This window comes from Salvelinus namaycush, chromosome 31 (genome assembly GCF_016432855.1).
Source record: "Salvelinus namaycush isolate Seneca chromosome 31, SaNama_1.0, whole genome shotgun sequence".
Taxonomy (NCBI): domain Eukaryota; kingdom Metazoa; phylum Chordata; class Actinopteri; order Salmoniformes; family Salmonidae; genus Salvelinus; species Salvelinus namaycush.
In genome coordinates, this window is record NC_052337.1 from 31,523,601 (window position 1) to 31,538,710 (window position 15,110).

General features: G+C 48.5%; 1 protein-coding gene across 1 annotated transcript in view; it reads left to right on the top strand.

Annotated features, from left to right (window-relative positions):
* The window catches only part of LOC120025549 (leucine-rich repeat transmembrane neuronal protein 4-like), a 174,481-nt gene extending 160,705 nt beyond the window's left edge, over positions 1-13,776 (top strand). The window contains exon 4 of the mRNA XM_038970110.1: positions 13,471-13,776. Within this exon, the coding sequence (XP_038826038.1) occupies positions 13,471-13,776 (306 nt within the window). The remainder of the gene's footprint in view (positions 1-13,470) is intronic.
* Positions 13,777-15,110: the final 1,334 nt, after the last annotated feature.

The window sequence follows — 15,110 nt, forward strand, 5'->3', positions numbered from 1 at the left end:
CTCTCACCGCCTCTTGACAACCAGGGGAAGGTGTATGAAGTGTACGTAGACTCTTACGTATCATGCCCATGTATAGGCAGGAAGTTGAACAGAGCATCGATTTCTGACATTCCACTTCCTGGTCAGGAAATGTGCTGCAGAATGAGTTCTGTTTCACTCAGAGAAATAATTCAAACGGTTTTAGAAACTAGAGAGTGTTTTCTATCCAATAGTAATAATAATATGCATATTGTACGAGCAAGAATTGAGTACGAGGCCGTTTGAAATGGGCACGATTTAACTGGCTACTCAATACTGCCCCTTGCAGCCATAACAGGTTAATAGCCTGGGCCTGGGTACACCGTCAGGCTCACTCCTTCCCAATATCTCTGATTAAAGTCAAACAGACACAGCCTAGCGTAGAGCCAAGACTGGCCACACAGTCCTTATTTTGCGCTGCGGTCATCACTTGGACCGAGCACCCAGGGTTCAGGCCAAGTAATCTGGAAAGTTTAAATTCACAAAGAATAGCAGAAAAATATTAAACGAATGGTATCCCTTTGACACAAATAAACCTCACCGTAACTTCCTTTATACGCGTTTTTCTATTTATCTTGCCAGACATCATTTCCACAGAAAAATGCACTTGCTTAAGAGCGAATGTTCTAGCAGTTGTTGTTTGAGTGTTTGCAACAGAGTCAGACTGTGTAGAGGACAGCTTTTTACTCATTATTACAGTATGTCGTTTCTGTCAACCCTGCATTAGCATGATGAACTATAGATGACTCACTCTAGAACTTATAGCCCCATGCTGACTTAGACTAAATGAAAGCCATGTGAAGTACCTACAAGGACACCCTGTTGTCTTTTTGCAGTAATTCTCATCCCCTTTGTTTGAGTTAACTGAATAAGCCCCATCCTTATTCATGAGGGACACTTGTGATGATTTGAATGAGCAAACACACTAAGCCCTTCTATTGAATAAAAAACAACAACATATAAGAGTCTATGGACAGATTCCCTGATGAATGAATCTAAGGTCGTTGACCCCTGTGTCAGGACAGTGCAGACACAGATTTATCCTTGAGCGATGCAAGGAACTGTGGACTAAAAGAGCAGTACATGAAATGTCACGACAGAATCTCTTGTTCCCACTCTGAGTGGAGAAGCAAGTGTTTAATATTCCCAGTAGCAGCTACAGAGCCTGTCAAACTCTGAGAGGTTAGAGTTGTTGGCCATTTTAGCCGTACTACTTTTCCATGCAGCCGCAGAAACGCAGCAGAGAAATCAATAGCAGCGGTAATAATGCTCTGTGTTGAATGTAAAAGACTAGGGCATGGAGTACAAGAGATAAACTTGGGAATGCAGTACAGGAGGACCAGTGTTGAGCATTGACTAACATTTCAAGGCCCATTTGCTGTGATCTGTCCTTAGAACCTCCTCTAGTGCCTGTCCAGCTGAGGACACAGTGCATCAACGGTGGGCAGATGCTGGTGCGTGAAGGGGGCAGAGGACATTTTATTTAGCTCTGTATATGTGTGTGTATGTCAATGCGTGTGTGTGTGCTTATGTGTGGAGTGAAGCCGGTTAATTTGTGTGGTGTCAGAGACCTGTAATCAATACTGAAGTGCACATAAAGGGAGTGGCGTGCATTAAGGAATTAGCAGGAGGGTAACAGCTTGTTTAGAGAAACACTTAGATTTAAATACACACATGTGGATAACACACCTGGATAACACACCCATAAAGGAAAACTCTGCCCCACTTCCAGGGCTATCTGCCCAATTATGACTGAGGACAGAGGGTGTCAGAGCTCTGTAGCTCTGGTCACAAACGCGCATTAACTCCCCTCATAAATTGTTTAGCGTGTTCATGTTTCCCCACATACTTTATGTAGTAATTAATTTATCCTAAATATATATACTTTTGTTAGTATCATGGGTATTTACTGTGCGCAAGGCTATTTATGTGTAGTGGAAATGTTTGGTCAAGTTGCATTGTGACGCATTTCAGTTTCATATTTAAATGCAGTAATTTACCATTTTGCAATCCTCCCAGTGGATGTGATGTTTAGGTGCACATGAACACTTGCTACACTGATGAGAAAAAGTGTGTTTATTTAAATATTGTAATGCGTCCTGTGTTTGAAGTTCGCGTGTCTCAAAGCTTCATGTCTTGTCTGTCATGTCCGTGCAAAATGGGTGCGTGGCTCCATAAGGAGTACGTTTTCCCTCCTATTGGCCTGCAGAACTATTATTATGAAATGTGTATTCATTAATGGAAAGTATTCTCGCTTTGAGGATAAGCTAGGAATGTTTAAGATGTTTATTTAGATGGAATATGTAAATGTGGGTATAATGAAGATGTCTGTTACATGATTTGATATGCCATATTTAGGTAAAGAGCTCCATGGTTACTGGTTTGGTCCATAGGGAAGGGCCATAGATATAAAGGTACCTGTTTCACCTGTGAGCAGGAGTTCTGTTCAGCTCTGGTATGTGAGCTATGTGGGGAGGCTGTCCATAGCCTGGTATACCCCAATCTGCTATAGTTGGTTTGGTATGTTAGCTGTGTGGGGAGGCTGTCCATAGCCTGGTATACCCCAATCTGCTATAGTTGGTTTGGCAAGGTAGGCCTGATTGAGGCTTAGGTTTTCGATTCAAACCTGTATTTTGAGAGTCTGTTCATTTTGTAAAAATGAATATTAATTTTGTCATTCACCTGGAACTACTTTCACTGGACACTATTTTGCACCTGATCCAGCTGTCTCCTGCTAATTACTGCCCTTAAGGTTGTCCCAACATCCGGTCCCTACAACAAGCTTAGTCATTTGTTAGACCGTTGGGTTGGTTTTACAGCAGATGATGATTGCTTACGGAATGGAATAGGAATGCCAGAATGTTCACTTCAGTCACTTAGCTAGCACGGGCACACACACATACTAACCGGTGCCCCCGCACATTGACTCTGTACCGGCACCCCCCTGTATATATTGTTATTTTTTACTGCTCCTCTTTAATTACTTGTTACTTTTATCGCTTATTCTTATCCGTATTTTTTTAAACTGCACTGTCGTTTAGGGGCTCATAAGTAAGCAGTTCACTGTTGTATTCGGCGCATGTGACTAATAAAACTTGATTTGATTTGATACACACAAACATACACACAATCACACACATACACACACATACACATACATACACACACACACAAACAAACACACACATACACACACACACACACACACGCACACACACACGCACACACACACGCACATGCACACACACATGCACACACAAACACACAGATGCAAATGGCCACACGGTAATGGACTGTACGTACATGGATTGCAGCTGCTTTCCTCTGGGGTCATGCTTTGTTTTTGTAAATGTAATGATGTTTGGCTAAACTTCCCCTCAGACACCGTCTGTTTTTCTGGGGCTGAAAACCTGTCTGGTGGGCTCCATGTCATGGATGCCCCCAGTGCAATATCTGTGCCGTCTACACCCGCACGCGAGGAAAGGACAACATTAATGTTGTAGACTCACGCACCTACACAGTGACACACACACATACACTGAGTGTACGAAACATTAAGTACGCCTTCTCATTCCATGACAGACCAGGTGAATCCGGGTGAAAGCTTTGAGGCTGTTTTGAATGCAAAAGGGGGGGTGCAACTCAATATTAGGAAGGTGTTCTTAATGTTTTGTACACTCAGTGTATAGGCCACACATATAGCCATGTTATTGTTATTCGTTATTCACTGTGTATTTATTCCTCGTGTAATTATTTATATTTTAATGTCACTTTTTTATCTTTAACTGCAAAAGGACCCGTAAGTAAGCATTTCACTGTTGGTCTTCACCTGTAGTTTACGAAGCATGTGACAATTTTGTATTTATTTTATTGGATATTTTTAGGCCTACAGTTCAGTAGACACACACACACACACACACACACACACACACACACACACACACACACACACACACACACACACACACACACACAAAGAGAGGGAGATCACTCACGTTGCAAACACATTATGAAAAGAGAGCTTTACCCCTGATGGCATTATAAGTACCTTACCAAAACAGCACTCTGGAACACAATTATTTATATTCCGTATAATCAGAGTAAGTGAAGTATTTTCATGACAAGTGAATTACATTTAATTAAATATAGATATCACATTGAAATAAATGATGGTAATGTCTTTCCACACTGTATTATTTTTTAGCAGCTGCAAATGACAGTGTGTTTCCGGTCACTGTGCACACTGCTATCCGTAATGAGTAGCAGGCATGTGCGATGGATACACTTCTCTGCATGTGACCTTCCACAGCACAGAGAATCAATGGCTCTGATTCACTCTCACATCCTGGTTCCTAAGAGACTACCTGGAAACATACTGTAAGGTCATATTGCAAATGCATGAGTATGGGTCCGCTCTCCATCTTACCCCTTTGCTATAGTATCCTAGTGCCCAGACAGACAGACGAGGCGGAGCTGAGAGGATCAAAGTGAAAGTGTTTTGGCGAAGCGGTCCAAGGGAACCATTTGCATTGTCTTTGCCCGAGGCACTGTCACTGTTATAAATATTAACCAATGGGGACATTTTTCTCTCTTTGGAGACAAACAAAAAGAACAATGTAAGCCAATTAAGCTGGTTCATCACACCATGCGCATCAGTCTGAGTTTTACACCTAATTTCATTCCACCTCTCTGAGGAGACAATTCAATCACAAAATGCTGAGGCCAGAAACTGCTGTGGATTTGCTGCTAGACCGCCAGGTGTGTGTTAACAGGTTCTCTCTCTCTCTCTCTCTCTGACACACACACACACACACACACACACACACACACACACACACACACACACACACACACACACACACACACACACACACACACACACACACACACACACACACACACACACACACACACACACACACACATTCCTAGCATTCTGGGCAGATTTATGCCCTGGCACTTCGACAGAATCCACTGAAACAGTTAGGAGTTAATATCCGTTAATTAATCAGAGGGGGGAGGGGTGTGTGGGGGGAGGATGGAGGAGGGGGAGAGACTCAGAGAGAGGGGGGAGTAATCCACTGAGTGCCCATAATGTAATGAGTATAGGTCTAGCTTAATGGAGTCCATTTGAGAGAGGGGGAGGGACAGATTTGTGAAAAGAGGTCATACTTTCTCTGTAGTCTGTACAGTTGGTTTGTTTTCTGTATTTATTGACATAGCCCAGTCTGTTCCCAGTCAGACTAGCCAGGAATTGGAACCCATGCCTTAACAGGGTTGGGGTCAATTCCATTTCAATTCCAGTCAATTCAGGAAGTAGTCTGAAATTCCAATTCTCTTCAATGCTTTTCAATGAGGAAATTGGCATTTTGTTTACTTTCTGAATGAACTGGAATTAAAATGGAATTGGCCCCAACCCTGCTCATTAGACACCAAATCAAGTCAATATAGCTCAGTGGGACTATATGTTCTGTACTGTCTGATCTCTTTAACTTTGCTCACGGCTACTTTGATTGTTATTCCACACTTAGGGACTATTCTGCCTGTGGTAACTCTACTATCTGAATGACTGATCTTGCTCAACTGACTGGGTCCATGACTTCTACTCTTGCATAAACCTTGCATCCATGTTACCCAAAGAGGAGGCTCATTTTGTTTTTGCTCTGTCAGCCAACAGACTAGAGAACATATAGGGCTGAATTGATGCAGTGTCCTCCCAGACAAGACAGCACCCTTGGAATTATTTATCTCTCTCTGTTTTCTTTCTTAGCTTCCTATTTGTTGTTGTTGTTAGTTTTGTTTGTTTCTTGTCACAGCCGCCATTGTAAGATCTGATCGTCTATCATCGCTGTCAGGCACATGTGTTTAATTCCAGACGACTGCCATCTCTCACTATTGTTTCTGGGCACCTTTCAACCTCCACTAATTGGCCTTTGTTAAGGCAGTGAACTCAGGCAGTGAGTTGGGGAAAACGCTGGAAGTCGCTCATCTGTTTGTTTGGCACGGTGCTCTGGTTGGGGAGGGAATGGGAGACTTGACACAGCACCAAATGTGACGAGTGCTTCTGGCACTGACACAAGTGACATGGTGATGGAGCGAGCATAGTAATTTTGAGTTATGTCATTGTACTTGAATGAGGGGAGAATGCTGTAACAGCAGTGAACATCCTGTGTCTGTGGCTGATTTTATGTCATTGTGGTTGTCTAGACTCTATGGAACTCTGCTTCAGTTTACACTGATCCTCTCTTCATGTACCACATATTTATGTATGTGGACGGCTGTATGCCTATTTGAAAATAGAAATGAGCATGGTGTACACCGTATAATTAGACAGATGCTACGCTCACATTGGGTAAAAAGACATTGAGCAAAAGCTATTGTGTTTCTACCCACATTTGCAAAGAAAATGTTGTGATCCATTTAATAAACACAAGAGACCAGCAAAATTGATAAAAGGGTGTGGCAGTAGCAGGAACAGTGGCACCTATTGGGCAAAACCTGGTACTTTCACACAAATATATGGTAAATAATACAAGGAACTTCAATTGCTAATGTCTCTGAACAGGGGAAAAAAACATCACCAGATTTGCAGGGAATAAATTACATAGGATGAAGAAGCAATACTGGAAGTGCAGCTCCATACTAATTGTCAGACGGTTGTTGGGGTGGGATTTGCATAGTGTGTGGGGTGTTCGTGGGTGGCATAGTGTGTGGGGTGTTCGTGGCTGGCATAGTGTGTGGGGTGTTTGTGGGTGGCATGGTGTGTGGGGTGTTCGTGGGTGGCATAGTGTGTGGGGTGTTCGTGGCTGGCATAGTGTGTGGGGTGTTTGTGGGTGGCATGGTGTGTGGGGTGTTCGTGGGTGGCATAGTGTGTGGTGTGTTTGTGGGTGGCATGGTGTGTGGTGTGTTTGTGGGTGGCATGGTGGGTGGGGTGTTCGTGGGTGGCATGGTGTGTGGGGTGTTTGTGGGTGGCATGGTGTGTGGGGTGGTGTGTGGGGTGTTTGTGGGTGGCATGGTGTGTGGGGTGTTTGTGGGTGGCATGGTGTGTGGGGTGTTTGTGGGTGGCATAGTGTGTGGGGTGTTTGTGGGTGGCATAGTGTGTGGGGTGTTTGTGGGTGGCATAGTGTGTGGGGTGTTTGTGGGTGGCATAGTGTGTGGGGTGTTTGTGGGTGGCATAGTGTGTGGGGTGTTTGTGGGTGGCATGGTGTGTGGGGTGTTTGTGGGTGGCATAGTGTGTGGGGTGTTTGTGGGTGGCATAGAGTGTGGGGTGTTTGTGGGTGGCATAGTGTGTGGGGTGTTTGTGGGTGGCATAGTGTGTGGGGTGTTCGTGGGTGGCATAGTGTGTGGGGTGTTTGTGGGTGGCATAGTGTGTGGGGTGTTTGTGGGTGGCATGGTGCGTGGGGTGTTTGTGGGTGGCATGGTGTGTTTGTGGGTGGCATGGTGTGTGGGGTGTTCGTGGGTGGCATGGTGTGTGGGGTGTTCGTGGGTGGCATAGTGTGTGGGGTGTTTGTGGGTGGCATAGTGTGTGGGGTGTTTGTGGGTGGCATGGTGTGTGGGGTGTTCGTGGGTGGCATAGTGTGTGGGGTGTTTGTGGGTGGCATAGTGTGTGGGGTGTTTGTGGGTGGCATGGTGTGTGGGGTGTTTGTGGGTGGCATGGTGTGTGGGGTGTTTGTGGGTGGCATGGTGTGTGGGGTGTTCGTGGGTGGCATGGTGTGTGGGGTGTTTGTGGGTGGCATGGTGTGTGGGGTGTTCGTGGGTTGCATAGTGTGTGGGGTGTTCGTGGGTGGCATAGTGTGTGGGGTGTTCGTGGGTGGCATGGTGTGTGGGGTGTTTGTGGGTGGCATGGTGCATAGGGTGTTTGTGGGTGGCATGGTGTGTTTGTGGGTGGCATGGTGTGTGGGGTGTTTGTGGGTGGCATAGTGTGTGGGGTGTTCGTGGGTGGCATGGTGTGTGGGGTGTTTGTGGGTGGCATGGTGTGTGGGGTGTTCGTGGGTGGCATGGTGTGTGGGGTGTTTGTGGGTGGCATAGTGTGTGGGGTGCTTGTGGGTGGCATAGTATGTGGGGTGTTTGTGGGTGGCATAGTGTGTGGGGTGTTTGTGGGTGGCATAGTGTGTGGGGTGTTTGTGGGTGGCATAGTGTTTGGGGTGTTTGTGGGTGGCATAGTGTGTGGGGTGTTTGTGGGTGGCATAGTATGTGGGGTGTTTGTGGGTGGCATGGTGTGTGGGGTGTTCGTGGGTGGCATGGTGTGTGGGGTGTTCGTGGGTGGCATGGTGTGTGGGGTGTTTGTGGGTGGCATGGTGCGTGGGTGGCATGGTGTGTGGGGTGTTTGTGGGTGGCATGGTGTGTGGGGTGTTTGTGGGTGGCATAGTGTGTGGGGTGTTCGTGGGTGGCATGGTGTGTGGGGTGTTCGTGGGTGGCATGGTGTGTGGGGTGTTTGTGGGTGGCATGGTGTGTGGGGTGTTTGTGGGTGGCATGGTGTGTGGGGTGTTTGTGGGTGGCATAGTGTGTGGGGTTTTTGTGGGTGGCATAGTGTGTGGGGTGTTTGTGGGTGGCATAGTGTGTGGGGTGTTTGTGGGTGGCATAGTGTGTGGGGTGTTTGTGGGTGGCATAGTGTGTGGGGTGTTTGTGGGTGGCATAGTATGTGGGGTGTTTGTGGGTGGCATAGTGTGTGGGGTGTTTGTGGGTGGCATAGTGTGTGGGGTGTTTGTGGGTGGCATAGTATGTGGGGTGTTTGTGGGTGGCATAGTGTGTGGGGTGTTCGTGGGTGGCATAGTGTGTGGGGTGTTTGTGGGTGGCATAGTGTGTTGGGTGTTTGTGGGTGGCATGGTGTGTGGTGTGTTTGTGGCTGGCATGGTGTGTTTGTGGATGGCGTGGGGTGTTTGTGGGTGGCATGGTGTGTGGGGTGTTTGTGGGTGGCATGGTGTGTGGGGTGTTCGTGGGTGGCATGGTGTGTGGGGTGTTTGTGGGTGGCATGGTGTGTGGGGTGTTCGTGGGTTGCATAGTGTGTGGGGTGTTCGTGGGTGGCATAGTGTGTGGGGTGTTCGTGGGTGGCATAGTGTGTGAGGTGTTCGTGGGTGGCATGGTGTGTGGGGTGTTTGTGGGTGGCATAGTATGTGGGGTGTTTGTGGGTGGCATAGTGTGTGGGGTGTTTGTGGGTGGCATAGTGTGTGGGGTGTTTGTGGGTGGCATAGTGTGTGGGGTGTTTGTGGGTGGCATAGTGTGTGGGGTGTTTGTGGGTGGCATAGTATGTGGGGTGTTTGTGGGTGGCATAGTATGTGGGGTGTTTGTGGGTGGCATAGTGTGTGGGGTGTTTGTGGGTGGCATGGTGTGTGGGGTGTTTGTGGGTGGCATGGTGTGTTTGTGGATGGCGTGGGGTGTTTGTGGGTGGCATGGTGTGTGGGGTGTTCGTGGGTGGCATAGTGTGTGGGGTGTTTGTGGGTGGCATAGTGTGTGCGGTGTTTGTGGGTGGCATAGTGTGTGGGGTGTTTGTGGGTGGCATAGTGTGTGGGGTGTTTGTGGGTGGCATAGTATGTGGGGTGTTTGTGGGTGGCATAGTATGTGGGGTGTTTGTGGGTGGCATAGTGTGTGGGGTGTTTGTGGGTGGCATGGTGTGTGGGGTGTTTGTGGGTGGCATGGTGTGTTTGTGGATGGCGTGGGGTGTTTGTGGGTGGCATGGTGTGTGGGGTGTTCGTGGGTGGCATAGTGTGTGGGGTGTTTGTGGGTGGCATAGTGTGTGGGGTGTTTGTGGGTGGCATGGTGTGTGGTGTGTTCGTGGCTGGCATGGTGTGTGGGGTGTTTGTGGGTGGCATAGTGTGTGGGGTGTTTGTGGGTGGCATGGTGTGTGGGGTGTTCGTGGGTGGCATAGTATGTGGGGTGTTTGTGGGTGGCATAGTGTGTGGGGTGTTTGTGGGTGGCATGGTGTGTGGGGTGTTCGTGGGTGGCATGGTGTGTGGGGTGTTTGTGGGTGACATGGTGTGTGGGGTGTTCGTGGGTTGCATAGTGTGTGGGGTGTTCGTGGGTGGCATAGTGTGTGGGGTGTTTGTGGGTGGCATGGTGTGTGGGGTGTTTGTGGGTGGCATGATGTGTGGGGTGTTTTTGGGTGGCATAGTGTGTGGGGTGTTTGTGGGTGGCATAGTGTGTGGGGTGTTTGTGGGTGGCATAGTGTGTGGGGTGTTTGTGGGTGGCATAGTGTGTGGGGTGTTTGTGGGTGGCATAGTATGTGGGGTGTTTGTGGGTGGCATGGTGTGTGGGGTGTTTGTGGCTGGCATGGTGTGTTTGTGGATGGCGTGGGGTGTTTGTGGGTGGCATGGTGTGTGGGGTGTTTGTGGGTGGCATGGTGTGTGGGGTGTTCGTGGGTGGCATGGTGTGTGGGGTGTTTGTGGGTGGCATGGTGTGTGGGGTGTTCGTGGGTTGCATAGTGTGTGGGGTGTTCGTGGGTGGCATAGTGTGTGGGGTGTTTGTGGGTGGCATAGTGTGTGGGGTGTTTGTGGGTGGCATAGTGTGTGGGGTGTTTGTGGGTGGCATAGTGTGTGGGGTGTTTGTGGATGGCATAGTGTGTGGGGTGTTTGTGGGTGGCATAGTATGTGGGGTGTTTGTGGGTGGCATGGTGTGTGGGGTGTTCGTGGGTGGCATGGTGTGTGGGGTGTTCGTGGGTGGCATGGTGTGTGGGGTGTTTGTGGGTGGCATGGTGCGTGGGTGGCATGGTGTGTGGGGTGTTTGTGGGTGGCATGGTGTGTGGGGTGTTTGTGGGTGGCATAGTGTGTGGGGTGTTCGTGGGTGGCATGGTGTGTGGGGTGTTCGTGGGTGGCATGGTGTGTAGGGTGTTCGTGGCTGGCATGGTGTGTGGGGTGTTTGTGGGTGGCATAGTGTGTGGGGTGTTTGTGGGTGGCATGGTGTGTGGGGTGTTCGTGGGTGGCATAGTATGTGGGGTGTTTGTGGGTGGCATAGTGTGTGGGGTGTTTGTGGGTGGCATGGTGTGTGGGGTGTTTGTGGGTGACATGGTGTGTGGGGTGTTCGTGGGTTGCATAGTGTGTGGGGTGTTCGTGGGTGGCATAGTGTGTGGGGTGTTTGTGGGTGGCATGGTGTGTGGGGTGTTTGTGGGTGGCATGATGTGTGGGGTGTTTGTGGGTGGCATAGTGTGTGGGGTGTTTGTGGGTGGCATAGTGTGTGGGGTGTTTGTGGGTGGCATAGTGTGTGGGGTGTTTGTGGGTGGCATAGTGTGTGGGGTGTTTGTGGGTGGCATAGTATGTGGGGTGTTTGTGGGTGGCATGGTGTGTGGGGTGTTTGTGGCTGGCATGGTGTGTTTGTGGATGGCGTGGGGTGTTTGTGGGTGGCATGGTGTGTGGGGTGTTTGTGGGTGGCATGGTGTGTGGGGTGTTCGTGGGTGGCATGGTGTGTGGGGTGTTCGTGGGTTGCATAGTGTGTGGGGTGTTCGTGGGTGGCATAGTGTGTGGGGTGTTTGTGGGTGGCATAGTGTGTGGGGTGTTTGTGGGTGGCATAGTGTGTGGGGTGTTTGTGGGTGGCATAGTGTGTGGGGTGTTTGTGGATGGCATAGTGTGTGGGGTGTTTGTGGGTGGCATAGTATGTGGGGTGTTTGTGGGTGGCATGGTGTGTGGGGTGTTCGTGGGTGGCATGGTGTGTGGGGTGTTCGTGGGTGGCATGGTGTGTGGGGTGTTTGTGGGTGGCATGGTGCGTGGGTGGCATGGTGTGTGGGGTGTTTGTGGGTGGCATGGTGTGTGGGGTGTTTGTGGGTGGCATAGTGTGTGGGGTGTTCGTGGGTGGCATGGTGTGTGGGGTGTTCGTGGGTGGCATGGTGTGTAGGGTGTTCGTGGCTGGCATGGTGTGTGGGGTGTTTGTGGGTGGCATAGTGTGTGGGGTGTTTGTGGGTGGCATGGTGTGTGGGGTGTTCGTGGGTGGCATAGTATGTGGGGTGTTTGTGGGTGGCATAGTGTGTGGGGTGTTTGTGGGTGGCATGGTGTGTGGGGTGTTTGTGGGTGACATGGTGTGTGGGGTGTTCGTGGGTTGCATAGTGTGTGGGGTGTTCGTGGGTGGCATAGTGTGTGGGGTGTTTGTGGGTGGCATGATGTGTGGGGTGTTTGTGGGTGGCATAGTATGTGGGGTGTTTGTGGGTGGCATAGTGTGTGGGGTGTTTGTGGGTGGCATAGTGTGTGGGGTGTTTGTGGGTGGCATAGTGTGTGGGGTGTTTGTGGGTGGCATGGTGTGTGGGGTGTTCGTGGGTGGCATGGTGTGTGGGGTGTTTGTGGGTGGCATGGTGTGTGGGGTGTTCGTGGGTGGCATAGTGGGTGGCATGGTGTGTTTGTGGGTGGCATGGTGTGTTTGTGGGTGGCATGGTATGTGGGGTGTTCGTGGGTGGCATGTTGTGTGTGGTGTTCGTGGGTGGCATAGTGTGTGGGGTGTTTGTGGGTGGCATGGTGTGTGGGGTGTTTGTGGGTGGCTTAGTGTGTGGGATGTTCATGGGTAGCATGGTGTGTGGGGTGTTCGTGGGTGGCTTAGTGTGTGGGGTGTTCTTGGGTAGCATGGTGTGTGGGGTGTTCGTGGGTGGCATAGTGTGTGGGGTGTTCGTGGGTGGTATAGTGTGTGGGGTGTTTGTGGGTGGCATAGTGTGTGGGGTGTTCGTGGGTGGCATGGTGTGTGGGGTGTTTGTGGGTGGCATGGTGTGTGGGGTGTTCCCACATATTGTTGAACTTCCCAATTCACCGCTTTATTGACAATGTTTTGATCCGAAACGGATCTTCCTCATGTCTTTCTCAATGGTCCAAATCAGATGTTGGGTTCTATACTTATATGTAATGTAAATATATAATAAATATTATTCAATGTAAATCCTATAAATTAAAAGGGCCAATTTGGGTACAATCAATTAGCTTAATTTCTCAGAGATCAAATTAAATGTCAGCAAAATCATTTTGCGGGAATGCTCATCTATTCTGTTTTTAACTACAGAAAAGATTTCAGAATAATCTGAGATGGTGGGTGTCATGGCTTGCTGAAATGACATAGAACGATAAGTGACTGTGATATGTGGTTGTTCCACCTAGCTTTCTTATGATGAATGCACTAACTGTAAATCACTCTGGATAAGAGAGTCTGCTAAATGACTAAAATGTAAATGAATGACTCATTTAGGGAATTGATACACATTGTTATTGTTTTCTGACAAATGACTCACTGTTTGACAAAAATATTTGTTTGAATTGTAGATATTATTATAATTATTGATGATTATTTGTTCCCAACTGCTTGTTGATATCTAGAGTGCTCAGAGCTCTCAACAAAAAATAGAAGCATTTGAGATTGACATCTCTGATGTTTTTTTCTCTCTGCCCCTCCTCTCCCTCTCCCACCTAATTTCTCACACATTCTCTCTCTCTCCCTCTGCCATTCTCAATCCCTGCGTCATCCTCCCTCTCCCTCCATCCCTCCTCTAAACAGGCCCCGCACCAGATGGGCGCCCTAACATACTACCGGTATGAGCAGCCTATCGTGGACTACTGCCAAGCCCATCAGCCCCTGCGGCTCAACATGGGCTACGAGGGCCCCCCGCAGGGCTTGGAGGAGCTGGGGCCACGCGAGAGGGCCACCATACAGACTGTAGCGCTGCCCACTGTGCCCTCTGCCACCATGGGGGTGAGGGCCAGGCCCCGCTCACCGCCCTCTATCCTCAGAGTCCCGTCCGAGGGCACCGGTGGTCCCTTCCCTCCCCCAGAGCGCACCACCACGCTCACCTTTGGACGCTAACAGCTGGAGCGAGAGGCTGTCATTTGAGGCAGGGTGGGGATGCCACAGATCCACCATGACTCTTGAATAGAGGGCGATGGAGCAGAGTGGTTCTTTGGGGCCTTTTTTAGCACATTGGCATGGGAAGCCACAAGGGGGCGGAGGTGAGGAGAAGAAAACAAAAAATATATAAATTTACATGGCTAGATGCCTTTGGCATCTGGCACCCGGAATGTGACCATTATGAAGGCTGATGCATCCTGGGAGTTCTGCTATCATCTCTCTTTATATTTTCAAACACTTCAAAGTGGCCCTACTGCTCCCCTCCTCCTGGCTCTTGGGAAACTTGAAACGTGGTGCAACATGCATGACACGTTAACATTAACATCGCTTTGGTTACAGCTCTGGCCCATACAGCGACAACATTGTCGGGTGCCTGCACCAGGGAATGGATAATGACAGTTCTTTCACACTGTGTTTGGAGTGAAAAAGGAATGTGCAATAAACAAGGTTTCTGGAGGAAAATGAAATGAGGGAGATATAAAGAAAGAGAAACATCATGATACAAAATCATGTTAACCAGAGCTCAAAGGCTTGCTGTTATTCCCATTAAAATTGCCAGTCAGCGGTCATAATGCTATCTAATGGGAATCATTATTTCATTAAAATGAGCTAACTTTTTCTAAACAGGAGAATGACGTGGCGAGGGAAAAGAAGTAGAGCATTGTATGATTTCCATGGAGGTCACAGTCTCATGCTAAGTTCTATTCATGTGCTCATGTCATACCAAAGATGTGTTATTTTAGATGTACATACTAGCATTTGTTTTCTTTATACTTTTTGTTTCTGAAAACATCCAAACTGGTACACATTAAATACACGCTTTAGATGGTTTACTTTTTATAAATGTACGTCTGCCACCTGTATACAGATATGTACAACCAAACCACATGATATCGTCTACGCAGGCTGCCGAGGCCTGTGTCTGTAAATGGTTGCGGAGTCTACTCAGTTTGCCAAGTTGTCATTACAAAAAGATAATTTGATGTAGTCCAATCTATAGGAAAAATATAGGAAGCATGTGTAATGGCTTGTCAAGATTTGGCAGCTGGCTGGAATTGGCCCACCATGTATTATACTCTCTATGATCTGGGGAATTCATGGGTTGATATCTATCTCATTAAATCCTTTAAATGGAATAGCTGGAAGTGAAGTATTAGGGCAGAATGAAGCTCTTTAAAATGCCAATGCTTTGCGATGCTCAGTTTGATCAAATTGGGAAAAGCAGTTAACGGATGTCTGCAGGTCCTTCGAGTGACGTCAACTGAAGGTCGAATCTCTTACCACCTGTAAAG